Source organism: Kogia breviceps, chromosome 1 (assembly GCF_026419965.1).
Source record: "Kogia breviceps isolate mKogBre1 chromosome 1, mKogBre1 haplotype 1, whole genome shotgun sequence".
NCBI lineage: Eukaryota > Metazoa > Chordata > Mammalia > Artiodactyla > Physeteridae > Kogia > Kogia breviceps.
The window spans coordinates 71,370,413-71,391,824 of NC_081310.1; the positions used below are offsets into that span (position 1 = coordinate 71,370,413).

Below are 21,412 nucleotides of genomic sequence, written 5' to 3' on the forward strand. Positions count from 1 at the left end.
TAGAGAGTAAATATATGCTTCCATGTTAATCCCTTTCTGCCCCCTCCCCGCAAGAATGTTGCCTCATGGGGACATGGCCCACTCTAGGAGGTATACTGGAGAAATAAGATTTGGCTCCAGGTGGTCTAAATTTAAGTCCCAAGATCTAATGCTTATTAGTTATGTATCCGTGAGTAATTAATTTAATCTGTATGATTGTCAGTTTCCCCAGGAAGCTAAAATAATACTTGTTCTAGATCACTTTCTAGAACTGTTGAGAGATCCAAGTAAAAGGATGTATGAAATGCTTTGAAAAATGCTCCATAGACTTTGGTTGTTACTGTTTACAGAATTTTGTATAAAGCTGGGGGGGGGGGAGTGTATCTCCAAGGCCCTCTTTCTAATGCTATTTGACCCACCTTACATCTTGTCTGTGACACAGACCTAGGGGACAGTCTGACTCAGCGTTTTCCAGTGCCTTGAGTTGCTATTTACAAAAACAGCTACCATGCATTAATGGAGTACCCACTATGTCTGGGTTCTTCACACCTTTCATCCTTACAAAAAGCCTGATTTTAGATACAGAAATTAAAGCTCAGAAAGACCACGTGACTTGATTTAGGATGCAAAGCTACTAGGTGGCAGATTGTGGGCTTGAGCTCAAGTCTGTATGTAACTCATGGTCTGAGTTCCTTCTACCATGTGACCTTAGGTCTCTGGTGGCCAGTGAATGAAAGCCAGTAGAAACTCTAGGAAATGAACTCAGAGATAGAGTAATTTTGCCTACTGGCCAGCCCAGAAGAACTGGGTTGTAACTCAGTGTGATATTGTCCACATTTCAAATTCTCCACCATCCAGCCATCTACTCCAGGTAAATAAGACTTGGTTTGAGTTTTGGAACTCAAAGGGGTATTCCTCCTGGGGAATGTACCCATCTCTACAGAGCAGAAAGAGTTTACCACTTTCTTACCCATGTTTCAAACATATCTTCTGGGCGCAAGCGACGTAGAGTGGGTCTGAAAAAAAAAAAAAAAAAAAGATGAGCTTTCTTGAGTAGGGATTACCTTGGCTGACACCAAAGCCTCAGCACAGTGAAATGTAGAATGAGATTTTGATCCATTTTCAAGAGTGTCTACATACCTGTTTTCTCCCCTAAGGAGACTGAGCAGATTGACCCTGTTGTGTCACATACAGAGCTGGGCCTAAAGCTCTCAGCCTTTTCATGGGCCCATTTGGTCCAAGGATTATAAAGTCTATTACAAATAATGGGTCAGAGGGCACGGAGTCAGCTCACTCCCAGGCCAAGAAGCCATTTCCCTCCTCACATACAGCTGCCACTCCTGAGAACCCAGAGCAGGCCCAGAATGAGGAGACCGAGGAGAGAAAACAGCCCAGAACTACTGTTGTATTATCACCAGGGTCATCCATCAAAAGCCCTTTAGGGATGTTCAGAGGAGCAGGTTGGATCTATCTTTTGCTCATGGTTTCACTTCTTTTTGAATGTTGACAAATACTGTTAGACATGTTGATATTTGTTCCTCCAAGTGCTGCATCCCTGTAGGGACCAAGCTGACTGGGTGATGGAATCATGATGCTCCAGGTTCAAGGAACCTATGTGAACGTGTGGAGGGGAGGGTGGGTAGGTGAGAGAGTGAACCACCACCATATTCCATGTTCCAGTATTGTCCCTCCCTTAAGAGCTGGGGTCAGCAAACTACAGCTGGTGGGTCAAATCCAGCCAATGGCTTCTGTTTTTATAAATAAACTTCTTTTGGGACACAGCCACCCCCATTTGTTTACATATGGCCTGTGACTGCTTGCACACTATAATGGCAGAATTGAGTATTTGCAACAGAGAGCATCTGGCCCATAGAGCCTGAAATATTTATTATCTGGCCCTTTGTAGAAAAAGCTTGCTGATCCATGCTAGAGCTGGTGGTATCAACTATTCCTCTCCCAGAAGTTCTGTGCATAAAATGTTCATCCTTGACTAAGTTACTCAACTACCCTGAGCCCAATTCCTTGATCTGTAAAATTAGGATGATAATAATTACCCCATAATGTTGAAGAGTAGGTAAAATAGTTTCCAAAAGCACCTAGTATAGTACTTTAGGAGGCTGTCACTAAATCACTGTTATTATAATTGTAGAATTTACTTACGTCTTCCTGTATGAGGTGATTTCCTCACTGCAGGGAGGTGCTCTAACCTTGTTTGCAAGTGTAGACCCATATTCAGAAAATATAGCAACATCCCTGCCACTGATCAATGACCAACAAAGCCACACTACTGAGTTCAGTTCTGCTGGGTTACTAACTCCAGGTTGTTGCCCTTGGGGGTCCTTAATGGTAGGATTGAGAGGCTTTTCTCCATCTCCCAGGCCCTGAATCCCCCCTGCCCCCACCCCTACATGCCATCTGGGACACCTTTGGTGCTCCTTCACAAACTCCACAAGCTCCTCTTCTGTGTAGGGTTTGTCAGGGATGGCAATGGGCTCGTCCATAAATGGCTCATAGAAGTCAACCTCATTCATCTTCAAGGACAATTTCTTTGCAACCTGTAACAGTCAGAAGTAAGACAATAGTTACCTTGAACACTAGTCTAGAGTAGCAATGGGTCGTCCAGCTACAAGTGTGTGCATTCTCTGCAAAAGACATGAAAGTGTATGCATGGTTTTAACTTAAACATTGAAATGATAGGAACTCATCACCTAACTCATCAGTCCACCTGGCTGGACCGATCTACTTTTGTGATCAAAGGACAGATAGAAAAAAACTTCTCTGGCAAATGAGATCCAATCAAGGCCAGAGAGCAGTCAGAATGAAAGGTGGGAAATTTAATTCCATCATCACCATCACTCTACTCTATTTGCCAGGGGCTGGAGAAGGAAGCAAATGTCAGCAGATCATGTTCAGTGTCCTGGGATGTATGGATTCAATCGAATCAGTTTTGATAGAACAGGCAATTGACAGAAACCATTTAAAGCATACAGGTACTCAGAATCAGAGGCCAACCCAGTAATCTGTCCTCAATCAGCTCATAAACCCTAATTACTATTTTGGTTGAAGCATTGGCCCAAGGGTTGTCTCTCAGTCCTGGGCTTGTTTTATGGTTTCTCAGGCTCTGGGAACTGCCTGGCTAGTTACCTGTCAGAAGGTGACCCACCATCCTGGTTTGTCCAGAGTGGAGGGGTTTCCCAGGGTTCAGACTTTCAGCGCTAACACTGGGATAGTACCCAGCAAGCGGGGATGAGTTGCTCATGCTGTACCAAATAAAAAGCATGGGGAGCCAGCCCATAGCCTGGGAGCCATCTGCACTCTTCATTAACATGGCCACGCGGTCTAGTCAGGGCAGAATGGTTGCTGTGTTTGCCTGCAGAGCTGCTGAACTCTCATCTCCTTTTGTGAAATGATTTGAGAGGCCTGGAATGTGCAACACTCAGTAGAAAACCAAATGCCATTCTTTTCTAGTTCAAAGCTGTGGTCCGAGAAAGCACAGGGATGAACAGTGGTTCCCTTGAAAATAAAGAGGAATTGCCTAAGACCTGACACCCTGTGGTGGTAACCAACAGTGTGGAGGCCCAGGGCAGCTGTGACTAATTGGGGAGGGGAGGAACTGGGTGTTACATAAGCTATTACACAAGGAGGTCCATTCTGAACACACTGGTATCCCTATGGATTTGTCGTCAATTGCTATTCATTCCAGGTCACTATATTCCAAAAGACATTTCTTAAGGACTTAAGGGCAAGAAATACCAACATCCTACTCAGAGCTAACGAACAAGCTGTGTTAAGAGCGGCATTCAAAGAGATTTCATGGTCATGTTGATTTGGTTTTAAAGGACAAGAAGGTGTGGGGGTTTTTTCTTACTTTTTTCCCTCTTCAGTGGGGTGGGGGTGAGGAATGTGGTTGGAGGAAGGGAGGAAAGAGCAACTCTACAACCACTGTTTGGGTTTACACACAGTTCTTCACAAAGCTGGTCCCATCATAGAATGGGCTTGAAAATGACATTGGATTCTGGTTTTCTGAGTTCACTTACTACATATTTTAGGAACCAGAAAACTGTGCTTATATGAAGTAGGAAGTGAGCAGATGAGCAAAACCTAATAATAGCAAACATATGGAGTGCTTACTATGTGCCAGGCACCGCTGCAAAGTGTTTTCAGTTGATTACTTTATGAATCCCCACTTTGACTGTATGAGGTAAGAACTATTATTATACTTATTTTACAAGTGACAAACCCGAGGCACAATTTGAGTATGCAATTTGTCAAGCAGAGTGTTCTCAACTAACAATTTGCCTCCGTTCCAACTTTCCTTTCATCTGAAAATTACCTTCTTCTTGACACTGTACAGAAAGGAATTTATGTCCCTTTAAGTATTGCCTTGACACTGCGCATGTCACAGTGAGAGGTTTCCTTCTTCCTCTTGTAACATGCTCTCATCAGTTCATCCCTAGCACAGTCTGCGAGAACGAAGGCTTTCTGAAGGTGAAAAGGAGCTCATCAGACCCTCCGTTGAGGTAAGCAGTGGAGAGGCACCTATCCACATGAGTGTGCATGTGTGTATATGTGTGTGTATGTTAGGGTCTGTAGTGTTAAGACCATGAATATAAAGTTGGATTATGATGTTCGTAAGTTTAAGTCTTTGGAACCCTGAGCAAAATTTTCCAGAGACCTGTTCACTATATCCCCATCATTACCATAGAATTTCCTCATTTTGAATCTCAGAGAATCCCTTTCTTCCATTCTTTTAGTTGTATCTTGGATGGTAAAGACTGAAGGAGATTTGATTGATTGAGGCATTGATTCTTTCATTCCTTCAATAAACATTTAGTGGGGTCTACTATATCCAAGGTTCTGTTCTGGGGGGAGACCTATTTCATGGAGGCTAAGAATGGATTTTACTATTAAAAACTCAAGAGGTCCATATAATGAATTCTTTTGTGCTTAAATAAAAAATAGTTAGAATGGAGTATGCCAAAGACAAGAAAGTTACAAAGTACAATTTTTTTGACATTTGCATGTGTATGAATTTTGATAAAAGATGTTTTTCTACAAGTTAGCAAGCCATGTTGGTTGTTGCAGATGAAAACAACTCAATGAATTTAGGTCTTCTCTACATCTGTCTTGCCCATCAACTTCGTTTAGAGAATCACAGCTTCTTTTGGTTCAAAAAATGATTTTGCTTCTCACTGTTCACTCCGAGAAAAGTACAGGCCAGTGGGAGATAGCATGAGATGATTAGAACTGACATTTTTCAGGCTGTGAGGTGCCATAGAGTGGACACCATCCTTAGCCCTCTGACTCTTGCTTCATTTGCTTCAGGGAGGTTAGGCCCTTGTGTGGCTTGATGTAGGATCAAGATCCATAGATCAGTGCTGTTCCCAAACCTGTGTGCCAGGTAAAATCTCTCAGGGAGCTTTTAGAAAAATGCATATTTCTGGGCTTGGTCGCAATGCTAGAAAAATCCAAATTTCCAAGATGGGACTCAAGAATCCTTGCTTTTAAAAGCTCCTTGGGGCATACCAATATGGACAGTGGTTGGAAACTACTAAACCCCCAAATCTACATCAGCGGCCCTGATATCTCATCCTCTTTACAGTTCTCCAACTCATATAATACATTTAATATAATATATTTATTGGTTTGTTTACTTACTTTCTGTCTTCCCGTCTTTTCCTTTCCCAGACCTTTCCCACCACTCCCATATACTAAACTCTAAATTCTACAAGGATAGGAATTTGTTTTGCTCAATGTTGTGTCCCTGGCATCTGGAAGAGTGCCTGGCACAAAACAGACATTCAATAAATGCTTGCTAAGTGAGTGAATGAATCAATAAATGAAAGATCCTTCCAGTTGAATGTCTTCCCAGCTTGTAGAGATTAGAGCTCATCACCCCATCTTATGTTCCTATATATAGATTCTTCTTCCTAGATTTCCTAATGTTTTCAGTAGCTTTACAATCTTTGCTGTCTTGAAGCAGAGACTTGCGATCTTAAGTTATTTGTGTGTCTTCTCTCATCTTTCTCTCCTTCATCTCAAAAGTGGCCAGGTCCTCTAGTCATCTCAACATCTGCCAGTTAGTTTTTCATCTTTGGGACTATATTAGGGCTTCTGGGGCCCTTGCCTCTCCTGACTTCAAACGTCTATAAAGCACCTCCCCTTCCCCAGGTCCCTCTGGGATTCCCTAGGATGTGTCTCACAACCAGGTCCTTCCACCCACCTCTTATGCTCTAGCACCCCCTGCTGGACACCACTGAGGCTTGGACTGGGGGCAGCCGTGCCTTCTGGACCTCACCATTTCCCCCACTCCGCAACTGATGAGTACAAGTTCTCAAGTCCCAAATGGCATGATCCGGTCTGCTCAGTGAAACAGCTCTTCCTTCTGTGTTCTGTATAGAGGTAGAGAGCGCATCTTTCTCTTTGTAAATGTTATAAAATCCCAGAAGGCTATATGAACAAGGGCACTTATGACTCAGTGTCTTACAGAGTTTTCAGTGAAGAGCCTTCTGAGTTTTAAATTATAGCCTGACCTCACCTTCTTCATGAGCCACAGATATGAAGCCATATCGTTGGGCTGGGAGGCACATCTAAAAACAGACACTACCCTGAACTCAGCATTGGACCACCCTTCTAAGAACTGAGGCTTTCTTGCTTGGCCTGGTTTGCCTGCCTGACTCTCTCTTTCCTCAGATGAGTTCTTACCCAGGAGCTACCTTATTCACTCCTGACCCATCATAACCAAACGCCAGCGATGAATTTACTTTAGGCTTCTCTGGACCTCCCCTTCTCTACTAGTAGCCCCTCCCAACCTCCATCCTCCTGGGCTTAGATGACTGCCTCTTCTCAACAATAGTACTGGCTAACATTTACTGAATGCTTACTATGTGCCAGGCGGCAGCTAATCATTTGACACGTAGTGTTTCTTTCTCTGGGGTGCAGTAGTACAGAGCAGTTGACTTTGAAGTCAGGCTGACCTACTCACTGTGTGACACTGAGCAAATCACAAATCACTTCTTCTCTTGGTGCCTTGGTTTCAGCTTCTGTAGACTGAGAATCCTAATCCCTCTTATACAGGGGTGTTGAGAGGATTAAATGAGAAAACCTATGTAAAGCTCTTAGCACAATGCCTGACACATAAAAAAGTACTTAATAAATGATAGTTATTATTCCCTTTGATATTCTTGTTCAAGCTCTCTCCCAACTCTAATCCAAACAATTAGGGTAAACTTTCTTCAAGTTTAGATTACATTACTTAGATTATAGAGCTCTCTTCTGGATTATAGGCCTCTAGACTGGGGTCAGATCCATAGAAGTGGTTATGTCTATAAGTTTAATGCAATTTCTTTTCACCATACTCCTTCCCTGCTCCAGCACCTACAGGCTTCCTCTTGTTTTTCACAGAAAACTTGAACTCCTCAAAGTATCAAGGCCCATGAGCACTGTTCATCAATGCCTTACTCCTCAGTAGGAGTAACTTTTACCTTTTTTACTTTCAACTTTTACCATTGGATTTGAACAGGACTTAGTTTGTCCTAGATTTATTTGTTCTAGTAAACGTTGTGATTTAGGGCTTTAGTTGGGGTATGTATGTGTAGGAGGGTGTGGATGTAAGTTTGAATGTATGTGTACTGGGAGTGTTATATATGTGTGGGTGTGAGTGTGATTGTGTGAGGAGGTATGTGTTATGCTTGTATGTTGTGTGAGTGTGTATACTGTGTGTGGTTATATGGGTGTTGTGTATGTGTGTTCTGTGTGTGTTGTGTGGATGTGAGTATGAATGTGCGTGTGTGGGTGTGCATCCTGAATCTCAAGGGCAGATACAGAGTCTTCTACTTAATGGTGTGGTACAGAAGAAATGGCATGAGTTTTAGGTAAAGATTGTCCTAAACTGTGATCTCAGCACTACTACTAATTCGCTGGAGACCTTGGATACTACTTAACCTTTCTAAATCTTTTTTTCTCATCTGGGAAACAGGGTATTTTACTTTTCAGAGTTGTTTTGGAGTTGTTTAAAGGATTAGAAATAGTATAGATGCAATATATCAAATTGTGCCCAACACACAGAAGATACTCAATAAATAGCCATTGTAGTAGTAACTGGAGCCAGAGTGGAATACTCCAACCTTAGTAGACCCCAAATAAATTACCCATTGATTCAAGATCCCTCTATCTCTGCTGTTCTTTGGCTTAAAAAAGAACTTGCCACATCCAGAAAATATAGATCTATTGAATTATAGACAAGTACATCAATAGCTTCTCCTGAGGATGAAAGTAACTTTCTGAAGCACCAGGGCTTCAGATGCTCAGTGCTCCTCCCCACTTCATCCCCCATCCTAACCCAGTAGAGGGGGAAGTATGCAACCCCAGGAAGGCAGAGGATGGCCCTAAACAAAAAGGAAGCAGTGACCAGTGTCCTGGCACACTCTGGGCTCACACACTTCCCATTCTTAGTGTTGAAGGTGATAAAGGGTGGTTCATCTCTCTTTATTGGATGTTTTCAGAAATACTCTTATATAGCTTTTGAATTAATCATCTTCATACTCATCTCTTATTCACTGCCATATTTCTAACACTTCTGGAGAACGTGTTAATGGATAGAGGATGGTTAATGTGGCCAAAAGAAAAGTGGTGGGAAGTTCAATCTTTAAAGTGGTTAAATTGGGGTTTCATAGGTACTTACCCCTTTGTCGAAAGTAGCAAAAAATTTGATGTACGGCTGGAAATGTTCAGCTGCCTCTTCAAAAGCCTTGTAATCTAAGAGGAAGAAGATAAAAGGGAGAGACATTTTCAAGATACACACTGCATCAGAAATTTCTCTTTTTAAATAACGTAGAGAAAGTGGGAAACCAATTAATTCTGATTGGATAGTTATTTAGTAGCCATTATTTAGATACATAATTATTTGATACTTTTTTTTTTTTTTTTTTTTTATGGTACGCGGGCCTCTCACTGTTGTGGCCTCTCCCGTTGCGGAGCACAGGCTCCAGATGCACAGGCTCAGTGACCATGGCTCACGGGCCCAGCTGCTCCGCAGTATGTGGGATCCTCCCGGACCGGGGCATGAACCCGTGTCCCCTGCATTGGCAGGCAGATTCTCAACCACTGTGCCACCAGGGAAGCCCTATTTGATACTATTTTAAACCCCAAGGAATTTGGACTGACTGGCATTCTATCACCCAAAAGAGGAACTCTTTATCACACTTTTATGTGTTTTAGGAAATTGGGTGACAGAAAGGAGAAAACAGAGGAAACCAAGAGAGGACGAGGGAGAGAAAAACCAAAAGAAATTTTTTCACTCAAACTCACTGCTAGGTATGTGTGCCCTCTAAAGAGTACTGCTGTATAAATGAGCACTGAGTAAGAAGAAAACCCACTTAGTATGCAAAGCAACTCAATCAAAAATGACATCATAGAAGAATTTTAAACTTCTTAACAGGAGTACTTCTTTGGGTAACTCCTAGTTTTTCTTTCCCTCTTTTTAAGTTTTCATTTTTCATTCTGATCTCCTGCGAGATGACTTAAAATTAACCAAGCCCAGGGACTTCCCTGGTGGTCCAGTGGTAAAGACTCTGCCTCGCAATATAGGGAACATGGGTTCAATCCCTGGTCAGGGGACTAAGATCCCACATGATGCGGGGCAACTAAGCTCGCTCACCACAACTACTGAGCTCGCACACCTCAGCTAGAGACCTCATGCCCCAAACTACAGATCCCACACACTCTGGAACCCACACACCGCAACTACAGAGCCCACATGCCCTGGAGCCTGCGTGCCACAACTAGAGAAGAGAAAACCTGCACACCACAGCTAGAGAGAAGGCCGTGCACCACAACGAAGAGCCCGAGTGCTGCAACAAAGATCCCGCGTGCCGCAACTAATACAATGCAGACTATATATATATATTAACCAAGCCCTTGCTTGATTCTGGCCCCAAACTTGAATCTAAACTGGTCAAGATAAGCATGAGACCACATGAGTGTGGCCATGCTGTGCCTCACTACACCTAGACAGTTATTGTTTTGTAAAGACATTCGTATTCCTGTTTGATATGTGAGGGTGATGGTAATGGTGTTGGTGTTGGTGGTTGTTCTGCATAAAATCTATAATCCTGAGAGTCAATGATCCTATGATTCATTCTTAACAAGATTACCTTTTTTTCCATTTCATGGAATTTCATATCTCTTAATTGTCAGAGGCATAAACTTTAGCTAGAATCCCAGGAGCAGGCAGAATTTTCTAATATTCAATGAAAAACATTTCAAGAATCATGCTGACTCAGGGAACACCAAGACAGTAAGACAAGGACACTGATCTCAAAGGCTCACAGCCAAGGAGGGTTATGGGCCCTTAAAGAACCACAATGCAAGTGAGAGCTGCTAGAATAGAGGAAAGCGTAATAAGCACAGGCAAGACAGGGGTTGAAAAATTTACAAGAACAGCTGTACAAACTGATACACGTTTACACAAACTCATTCCTCATAAAAGTAGTTGGGTCGTCAGAAAATATATCATAAAACCTGAGAGTTGGGGTAGAGGATTAGGTGGAGGGGAAGAAGGTGGGTGAGATATTTGGAGAATGAATAGAGAGAAAGTGGGAGAGTATAGAAAGTGGAGTGGTTATAGCCGTACCTAAGTTATTTACGTCTCTCTAAGGCAGCAGTGGGCTCCATCAGAATCCTCTGTCCCGTCTTCCCAGACCCCCTGTTCCGGGTGAACCTCTCCCCACCTCCATGAACCCCTATCCTCATAGAAAGAATGGCCCTGATCTGTGTCCAGAGATCTCTCTTCTTCACTTGAGGAGCCAATCTACATCCCTTTTAAGATGAAGAACTGTAGAGAAAGGTAATTCGCCAAGTTGGTGCTTCAAACTGTGGTTGAGCCTTTAGCCTTGCCCAAACAACAGCTGTCTTCCAGGAAACCCAGTCTAGTCTTCTGCTCTATTTGATCTCATGTGATTCCTTAAATTTTTCCTGTCCTCGCGTCCGTTTTTGTTTGTTTTTTGTTTTGTTTTGATTAATTTTTATTGGAGTATAGTTGCTTTACAATGTTGTGTTAGTTTCTGCTGTACAGTGAAGTGAATCAGCTATACCTATACATATATCCCCTCTTTTTTGGATTTCCTTCCCATTTAGGTCACTACAGAGCAGAATAGAGTGCCCTGTGCCATAGAGTAGGTTCTCGTCAGTTATCTATTTTATACATAGTAGTGTATATATGTCAGTCTCAATCTCCCAATTCATCCCACCACCCCACTTCCATCCTGGTATCCATACATCCATTCTCTACATCTGTGTCTCTATTTCTGCTTTGTAAATAAGTTCATCGGTATCATTTTTCTAGATTCCACATATAAGTGTTATTATACAATATTTCCTCTTTCCCCTCTGGAATGGGCTCCTGAACATCCAGCCTTCAACCTCCAGCTTACTGCAGACATGTCTCAGCATTTTCTCACCTTTCTTGCCCATCCCTCCGGGTTTTCCATACTGGGTATTGACCCTTTAGCTCCACATTTCCCCCAGTTTGGTATTCTTAACCATCAGCTGAATTCCCCTAGGAAGTTTTTGTCACGCTTGCTCAACGCTAGCATCCATAGCTACATGCTCAAGCTGGAGATGGACTTTCATGCCCAACCTCCCTGGAAGATGTAGCCTCCCAGTTCTTCCAGGTCCTTTCTAATCTGGTACCAAATCTCATAGGCATCCTTTTCTGCTAAGACTATTCCAGTCTACTTATGTTTTAAATCCTTCCAGTTTCTCCACTGTCTCTCCATTGTTCTTGCTCTATAGAAAAGCTTGGGACCATTTGCAAAGGCAATGCCTTCTGTGCCATTAAACTTTCTTGACCAATCACCCTCACACTACAGCAGAAATATAGGACTCTCAACAACTGCTTCCCTGGGTGCCTTATCCACTCCTAGCTTCCCCACCCACTGACCTTGGCCTCTTTTGAAAGGCAAGAAGAAACAGACAGAGAGACGGGGTTGCCTAGTAGAACATCCTGATGCTTTCAGCCAGTGTGCGATGGCCACGGGTATGTTACAAGGAGCTTGATAGACATAAATTTTTTTGGTGATAAATCTTTCTAGATGTTTTCTACAGCAATTCAGATTTTACGGTAGTTAATATTATATTTGAAAACAATGGGTCCCTCTATAAATGTTCTGTTTCAATAACAGTTATTTTGTGCCTAAGACTAGCGAGCATCACAGCTAGAGAGAGGCTGCTCCCCTGTCTTCCCCACTGGATCTTCTCGGTGTGATTGTTACTTTAGTCCAAGTTTGTTTATCATCAGTGAAGTTTTTTGGTTTGTGAGACTCTAAAATATTTAGTTTTTTCTTTTGATTTAATTTACTGTAATGTTCATATTTTTCTACTAACACCAATGGAATGCATTATTGCTATCTGTTTATTAGGTTAGTAATCATCGTAATCAGTATTATCAACAAAATCTGGTATTAGGTATTCCGAAAGAGAACAAAACTGATTTTCTGAATTATTCAATTTATCCCTTCCTTCCTACCATCCTTTCTTCCTACCTTCCTTCTTTCTTTTTTCTAGTGCCTGTAAATATTAACAATTAGCCCATCTAATTTTAGATGGAGGTTTCATAATGTATTATTGTTTGTCTTTGTAAATTAAAAATATTTCTTTCAAAAATAATAATTGGACATAATATAATTAATTGATTCATTAAAGAGGACTGTAGGCCTTTGGCTTCAGAACTGATGGTGAGGCTGTAATGACAAGAAGGTGTAAAGACTGTGTTGTTAAGTTCATTCTGAAAATCTTGAGATTCAAGCAGTATTTATTCACAGAAATTCTTTGTTATATAAACTTTACCTATTGGTCTGAAGTCCACATATAAGATTGTTATTAAAAAAGTGATCCCGATAACATCCAAATCTTGATAGCCCCTTCTCTTTTTAGCTCTAGGTGAAGAAATGGGTTCAGAAGACCTGTCTCTGCTGTTTCACACTAAAGCAGTCTAACTGTCCCAGGGGAATTTTACTAAGAGTTTATGAGCTAAGAGGTGAATTGAAAAAACTGAATTATGTTAAAAACTCTTCAAAGGATAAATTATTGGCTTCAAAACATGCCGGACCTTGCTGAGATCCTGAATGCAGTTAACTGAAAATTGCAAGGACCGTGTGAAATACACAGTGTACTGACAAAGTCTGTCAATTTAAAAGCAAAAATTTAACCTTAAAAAGGAGGTTAAAATGGCTCACTAGTAATTTTATTATTTAAATCTTAAGAAAAAGGTATAAGACCAGTAGAGCAATAATTGCATATTCCTAAGGAAATGCTTCATTATTATTTTGAAATATATAATATGAAAGAGCTCAGTTGGATTTGAAATCTATTCAAATGATCATAAGAAATATTAACATTACATTTGTCATTGAAAAGGAAAGTAATAGCTGTTAGATGGAAAGAATGCTCACATTCCTGAAGGACAATTTAGAGATTAGATTATCTAAATTCTGTTCAATGGCAAGAAAAAATGGTTCATCAATAAAAGAAAAAGCAGTGAATGTTGTCCTATCATTTGCCACCATCCACATGTGCCAGCAAAGTCTCTGGTCAAGGGTGACTATCCAGAATTCAAAGAGATCATTTAAAACCTTGATCGGGAACTGTATGTTGCTATTTCAAGCACAAAATCTAATATCAAAAGCTATATTCTTAGAAATAAGCATAAGATTTTCATTCAAAATCTAAAAATATTTTACTTGGTAGTTTTATACAATGTAATATTTGATATCTTTCCTATTATTTTGTATATTATTATATTAAGAAGGTAAATTTTTTTTTTTGCTAAGCCCAAGTAAATCTCTTCAAGTTTACCACTATGTGCCTTACAAACATGGTCACATTTCATGTGTGCCATGACCTGACAAAGCTGTGAAGTCTTGAAAGTACAGCCCAGTCGTTCAGTGTATGAGCATTAAAGTCAGATATCTGGGGTGTAAATCTTGGCTCTACCATTTATTTGCTAGCTGTGTGTTACTGGGTGAGTTCATTCAACCTTTCTGTTCCTTCATTTCCTCATCATTAAAATGCTGATAATGATGGTAACTGCCTTACAGTCTAGTTGTGAGAATGAAACTAAGGCGTCTACAGAAAGCTCCTTGCATGGGCCCTGGCATAGGATATATGTTAGTTAAATGGAGCTATTATTGTTATTCATTTAGGGTGGGGGAAGGTATAAACTGGAAGATGTGTTTTGTTCTGTTTTTTGCCACACCATGCAGCCTGTGGGATCTTAGTTCCCCCACCAGGGATCGAATCCTGGCCCTCAGCACTGAGAGCGCAGAGTCCTAACCACTGGACCACTGGCGAATTCCCTGGAAGATGTGCTTCTTATCCCAATCTTGGCCTCGTCTCCCTCCCTATATGCTATCTGAGCTTAATGGAGGAAGAGAGAGAAACAGAAGGATGGAAATGGATAGAAACATTTGAGGGGATTGGGGAAGGCAGAAAAGGATTAAGGGAAATAGAAGGAAGTGAAATAAAGAGGAGAAAGTAGAAGGGGTCAGGAGAAGCACCCCGGAGTAGTCAGCATCTATATAGGAATGTGAAAATTGAAATAAAGTCACCTAAAGAACTTGGTTGAAACTCCCTGGCTAGGCTCCTTCCCGCAAACACACCCTTAAGGAGGGTGAATAGAGGCTTTTATGTAGCAAATGAGAAGACAGTTGGGTCATGGGAGAGAGAAAATAAGTGGGTTGTTGATGAGATGACTAAGGATGCCAGTTGGCCGATGGGGTACAGAAACGGCTTTACAAATAATTTCAAAATATTTTGAAGTTTCCAGAAATAGTCATGGGCAGCCCTTATTTGCACCTCCCACACGTATGAATGCTACCAGATTCTCTTTCATAGTTATGCCCACACCTTCTAACACTGTCCCTCTCTCGAAGGCTCAGACACCAGAAAAAAAAACCTCAAAAAGCCTTAACTCATATAGGGCCCTTGTTGCCAAAGCAGTTTAAAAAAATGTCCTCAAGTAGTTGGCCTTCCTGGTTCCTTCTCTTCCTGACTTCCTGACTCTCACTCGCTATGCCGATCACCCCTGTGTGGGTTGTGATGATGTCTGATTTGTTCCTCTGACCGCCCCAAAGCTGGCTGCAAAGCTTTCAAAGGGAGTGTACCAAGGGGCGTGGCTGTGCTGTTGCAGGCAGCCTTGGTGGTCGGCGGGGGGTTGTGGGGGGGTCGGCCAGCAGTCTTCCCCATTGTGCTGTAGCTCCCAAGCCCACCCCTACCCAGATTTTCCTCTAACGCTGTCCAAGTAACTGAGAAGCTCTCCAGCTGCTGACCACAGGAGCTGCCGATGTCAGAGAGACAGCCCACTCTCTGCCCCAGCTGGGGAGAGAATCCCACGGGTTGGTGGACAGGTGGGAAAGGTGGAGGAAGGGCTTCTCTCTCTCCTGTCAAATACTCGGCCCCCCTCAAGGTCAGCGAACAAGGCCCAACCTTAATGTTCTTTCAGCTCCCCTGCCTGTTTTGCATAATTTCTGCTCATTTGTCCCATCCCATAGGGCGCAAGGAAGATTCTCCATCTATTCTACCCAGCACACGATGTGCTAATAGCTCATCTTCTTTCTGGATAATCTAACACACCTTGTTGGGAAAAGAGCCTTTAGAGTGACAGGCTGGGGCTGACAGACAACTTACGCTCTGAGTCCTCACTCTTGAAAAAGCCGATGAGTTTGATATGGTCCTCAATGCGCTCAAAGGCTTGGACTTCCAGTTTGCTGGTGATGATCTCCACCGGGTCTTCAGTGAGCTGGAATGCCACACACACGACACAAAAGCCGTTCAAATAAGAGGACTTTTCCCTCCCCAAAGGGGAAATCGGGAACATGTATAGAGTGCCTTGGAGGGAGGTTGTGGACTAGGTCCTGGTGCTTCAATGTCCACCCCACCTTCCCCCGTGAGCACAGTTCTTTTCTTAGAGGAACTGACCTTACCTCAAGGGGTAGGCTGATGGGTCTGGGGGCAACTCCATTTCTCTTGCCAGTTATTGATTGAGGAATGGCTTGTGACCCAATTCTGGCCAGTAAATCTCCAGGGTAGATAAGCCTGAAGGCAGCCCGGGGAAAGTTCTACTTTCCTTTTAAGAGAGCAATGGGAGGCCGGATTTTTCCCCCCTCTCAGTGGATATGAATGAGGAAATGTGATATATCAGCTCCTGCTTCTGGCTGTCTTATAACCAACTTGAGAACAGTCAGCCTGATGGCAAAGCCAACACACCGAATAGAGCATTATCTGTGATTTACAGAGAAAAATGGAGCTACAGCCCTGATTGATCAAGCCTAAAATCTGTCCTCGCCCTGGCCTTCCATTTGTGTGGGTCAATGACGCTGCTTATTCTTTAAGGTACTTGCATCTAAAAGCCCCCTCCCGGTTGACAGAGCCAGAGCAGGGCCGTTGGGTCCACAGTTCTCCTGTTGCCTCTCTCAGCTTTTTTGAGGGCTTATAGGTATGGGTTAGCGAGAGGGCCAAGCAGAGCCTATGCGCACTTTTTTTAAATTTTATTTATTTACTGTAGTACGCGGGTCTCTCACTGCTGTGGCCTCCCCTGCTGCGGAGCACAGGCTCCGGACGCACAGGCTCCGCGGCATGTGGGATCTCCCCGGACCGGGGCACGAACCCGCGTCCCCTGCATCGGCAGGCGGACTCTCAACCACTGCGCCACCAGGGAAGCCCATATGCGCACTTTTTTGTAGGAAGTAACCTTCAACTTACTTCCGACCCTCTCTCTGGGTTTCTGAGGCAGTGGGGAAAAGGCAATAGGCCACTGTATTCTAGCTGGTAGACAAGGAATCACCACTATGGATGTTTTTTATCTGCACAGGCACCTGTGTTCAAAAGAACTGGACTGCACAGCTGTTATTGAAAGTGTGCGTTTATCTATGGAAAAATATTTTATAATGTTTGTTCCTCTGTTTGCCTGAGCATGTGGACCCCAGGGTGTTGGACCTCCATGGCTGAGAGGGAGTGTGATATTGGGTGTCTCATTAGCCCTGCCTCTTTTTATCCTGCCTGAGGGGTCACTCAGCAGACTGTTACTCCTCTCCCTACCCTGTCTTCCAGGGACTATCCAACTCTCTCTCCTACACTTTTCTTCAGAAGCCCTGGAACAAAGCCAAGGGGATTCTGGGGATGTTTGTGTATAATTGCTAAGAGAATTAACATCTTACTACTACACAGTCCCGATCTGTGAGCCTCTGGGCGCTAATAAACTAGTTTCTGAGGTGATTGAAGGGCCAGCTTCCCAGTAGACGTAGATATTGCTGTGATACAGGCACGCTTTAGTTTTTCGTGAAGCTTGAGAAATCTTTCTTAGACCAGGTCAGGTTATTCACCTTCTCTGTTCTTACTTTGGGCTTTTACTTCCTCCTGTATTTGAACCCAAACAGCGCCATGCAGGACCACTGTGCATAAATGCTTACGTCCAAGAGAAACTCCACCAAGACATCAGCTGCAAACTCGCCATCAAACTCAATTGTGCGATCACCCTTAAGAACATACAGACTTCCTTCTTCATCAAAACCTAAAAAAAACAAAGAGTTCCCCCAATAAACTCATTCCGATGTAGGAAGAGCCATCCTATAGGCCACGGTCTGGTTCAGGGTCCCTCGGTGACATGGGGTCAGGCTCAATGGAACTAACATGAACCCTAGGATCAGTTCCCTTGCAGCCACACCTCTGAAGGGCTCCCAGAGTGGAAACTCAAAATGAAGTAATCAAGAACCGAAAATCTAATCTCCACTCCACCACTGCTTTAATTTTCCAGAAGTATTGCTGACCCCATTCTCCTTATCAAAAAGTTTTCATGCCCACTGCCTACCTGGCTTTTTAGCCTGGCATTCAAGCCCTTCCACAACCTAGTGCCAGCCCTATCCTTTACATCCTCCCTTGGGTGGACCCGTGCTCCCTTGAGAACTGTGCTCCTCATCCCTGTGCAACTCCCTTGGCTTTTTGCCCAAGAGCTGCTGTGAAAGGGGACGTAAAGGAAAAATCACAGCTCATGATTCTCTGCACAGATGTTCTCCTTGGGCCTAGAGTGACCTTCACCACCACCCCCCCTTGCCCATCTTGGTCAACTCCTTTGGGTCTCAGCTTATGACCCATTTTTCCAGAGAAGGCCGCTCCAATCTCTCTTGCCATTATGGATCTGCTCTCAGCTCCATTTAGAGGTATTCACTACAATAGCGAGCCCTCTATAAGGGTAGGGCTGCTGTCCTCTTGGGATCCCAGCACCTTGAATGGAGTCTGGACACGCTGGGCTCCCCATAAATGTTTGCAGCCAGAATGAACAGCTTGCTCTTATATTGTAGCTGAATTCTGCACATCTTTTCCCACTCTGCTGATAATGCTGCAAGGGCAGGTTCTGCATTTTCTTTCCTACCCTCCATCACTCTCAGCGTAATGCTGTGTACTTTCACAAATGCCTGCTGGAGAACTGCATTTCCCCCCAGGAATGCTAAAGAGCTGAGGCTGGCCTTAAATCCAACTGCATGGCATCCTTAATTCCTTAGATTAATTGTTTTCAAACTCTCAGATTAGCTGAAGGATGCCTTCTCCAGATGAACTCTTCTGCAGAACCTCTAGGAAAGGGAGGCTGGCCCACCGCCCACTGTGTCCCAGGGCACTTCTGAAGAACCCGTGGCACACCATGGAGCACCGTTTGTAAATCTAAAGGAGCAATGGGCCAGGTATCCCTGAAGCAGGCAGTGACTGACCACAAAGGGTGCCATGGGGAACCTCAGCCAGTGTCCTGCTGTTAGATTTTTCTCTAACAGACAAACCAGTGTTTATGAGTGAAACCAGTTAGGAGGTTGTTGCACCAGTACAGAGACCAAACTCAGGCACATGGAAATGGGGATGGAGATCAAGGAGCAGGTTCGCAAAATACAACTGTCCTGTAAACTCTGAGGATCGAATAGTCAGAAAGAACCCGCCCCATTTCATTTAGAGGTTCATTTAGACATTTAAAGGTCCATTCAGACATTTAAACCCCCATCACATCCTCCATGGGGAGGATATCCACCAGTCCATTCTTATGAATATTTACCCAGCTTGTCCTCCCTAAATTTTCAGATTTCTGGAACACCAGCGTTTTCCTCTAACTAAATTTACTGGAAATTCTCCCAAATTCAACTTCTTATTAAAACAGTGGGAAGGGAGAAGACTAGGGTATCAAGAGGCGCTGGACAGAACTCATCAACTTGCTTTTGACTAGGGAAAGAGTTGAACATGCTTTGCTCCCCTGCTCAAAGGAAAAAAACTTCTTAATTTGTCTCCAGGGAAAGAGATACCCCAGGCATTCGTAATAATTCATTATCATTTTATAGTCATGAGTTCTTCCTTGCAGCTAACCTAAATATTGTCTCTTACAATTTAAATCTTTCTTTAAAAAAGCTGTTCTTTAAAATAAAATAGAAAACAGTTGTTTGAAATTCTCTAAGATAATGCACTTTCATGTGCCTGAAGGTATTTACTGAACCACCACTAATCTTTTTTATCCTGTGCTTACTACTCCAAATCCAATTAACCTTTCTTCAAAGGTCCTGTTTTATAACCTCCTGCTCTCTTTTAATAGCCATCCTTCACTGGTCATGCAGAAAAAGTGAAATGGGCAATACATGTCTGGGGGTGTTTGCAACCCAGAGGAGTAACCTATATTCTCTCTCCTTGGGATTAGAGGTGTAAGAATCTTAAAGCGCACTCGCACTTAACCATGACATATTGACACAAGAGATTACAACTTGCACTGTGCAGTCGCTTGCTTAACCATACATCATCTAAATCCTCCCTTTCATCCTTGGTGACAATGCCCAGCTGGGCTTTGGACTTAAATTTAGAAACCACTGGGACCCTAGAGTCACTACTATTAATGACATTCTTTGTTGGCTGCTTCAGCCAAGAGGTCAGGAAATAATAGGTGTTGGAAAAAGGGATTTGATCTCCCTCAAAGAGATCACCATGTCAGTGAGATAGAGAGGTTAGCCTTTTCTTTTTAAATTGACGTATAGTTGATTTACAATGCTGTGTTAGTTTCGTATGTACAGCAAAGTGATTCAGTTATACATGCATATATATTTGGCTTTTTTAGATTCTTTTCCCATATAGGTTATTACAGAATATTGAGTATAGTTCCCTGTGCTATACAGTAGGTCCTTATTGTTTATCTATTTTATGTATAGTAGTGTGTATATGTTACTTCCAAATTCCTAATTTATACTTCCCACCTGCCATCGAGAAGCTAGCCTTTTAACATGATCTAGAAGCTGGAAATAAAGGTTTGAATATTTAGTGTCCATTTCTCCAGGAAGAAACCCTCTTCCTTGTACTGATACAAAGATATATTAGATGACTAATGTGAAATTATTTAATTCAGGCCTGTATTTACTTTTGTGAGACTCTTCCCCAAGCCAAGACTAAGGTATGCAGGATCATTTTTAATTTATTTAAAAATAGTCTAGTTATCATGCAAGAAAAAATGACTGTACTTTTCTTTTGCAAGACACATTTGTTTCTTCATGATATATCTCAAAGAAAATCACACTTACCCAGTTTCTTGGCAAGCTTGGCTTCTTTCTTGGCATCCACCATCACAAAGCCTATATCTTTATGTTCCAGGACTTGGGCCACAAGCTGAAGGGAGAGACAAGTAGGAGAGTAAGTGACTCAAGATCAGAAAGACTGTAGAAAATACCACGGGATACTATTTTGATACGTTGGCAAGAGGACTTTCCTCCATACTTCCTGTTACTCTGTGATCAGTTCAAGCAGCAATGTAGGGAGTCTATGCTTATGCCCTCAGGAGAAGGATGATTCAGTAGAATTCTGAGAAGGAAGGAGAGAAAAGTGTGAGGACCAGATCTAAGATATAAGATTTGGAAGACCTTTTCACACACCCTTCTCTGCCCTCAGGGTAGATAAAATTTGAATTGGGAGAGAGTAGGATCAGAAAGAAAGCAGAGAGTACTAGATACCCACAGATACCTAACATGGGGCCTGGAGCCCATTGCAGCTACCAAATGAACCTTGGGTTCGGTGGGGTCACAAGAGACACCAGATAGGCTGAGGGACCTTAGGACAAAGGAGACCTGTGACCCCCAGTACCCAAGATAATCCTCAAGTCCCTCCACCCTGTGGGCTTGAGAAGTAAGAATGCCCATTGAGTGTATCTGGTAAAAAAACCTGAGGCAGCCTCTGAAGTTTTCCTGCTTCCAGTTGAGAGGAAGAACTATCAGAGTACCTGGGTGGAAGTATAGCCCCGAAGGTGAAGAGGATGCAACAGTGTCAGGTGGACAGATGGCTGTAAACTACTCTGGGTGGACACCAGCCTAGATGATGACAGCAAGCACAAGACTGGCATCGTGTTAAACTCCCTGAAACTTAGATATAAGGA

At 42.8% G+C, this 21,412-nt stretch overlaps 1 protein-coding gene across 1 annotated transcript in view; it reads right to left on the reverse strand.

Moving 5' to 3' along the window:
* The window catches only part of CASQ2 (calsequestrin 2), a 63,668-nt gene that overhangs the window by 21,015 nt on the left and 21,241 nt on the right, over nt 1-21,412 (reverse strand). Inside the window, exons 2-7 of the mRNA XM_059046226.2 lie at nt 20,568-20,652; nt 17,445-17,545; nt 15,664-15,775; nt 8,663-8,736; nt 2,404-2,534; nt 950-995 (exon numbers count right to left, since the gene is read on the reverse strand). Coding sequence (XP_058902209.1) covers nt 950-995; nt 2,404-2,534; nt 8,663-8,736; nt 15,664-15,775; nt 17,445-17,545; nt 20,568-20,652 — 549 coding nt within the window. The remainder of the gene's footprint in view (nt 1-949; nt 996-2,403; nt 2,535-8,662; nt 8,737-15,663; nt 15,776-17,444; nt 17,546-20,567; nt 20,653-21,412) is intronic.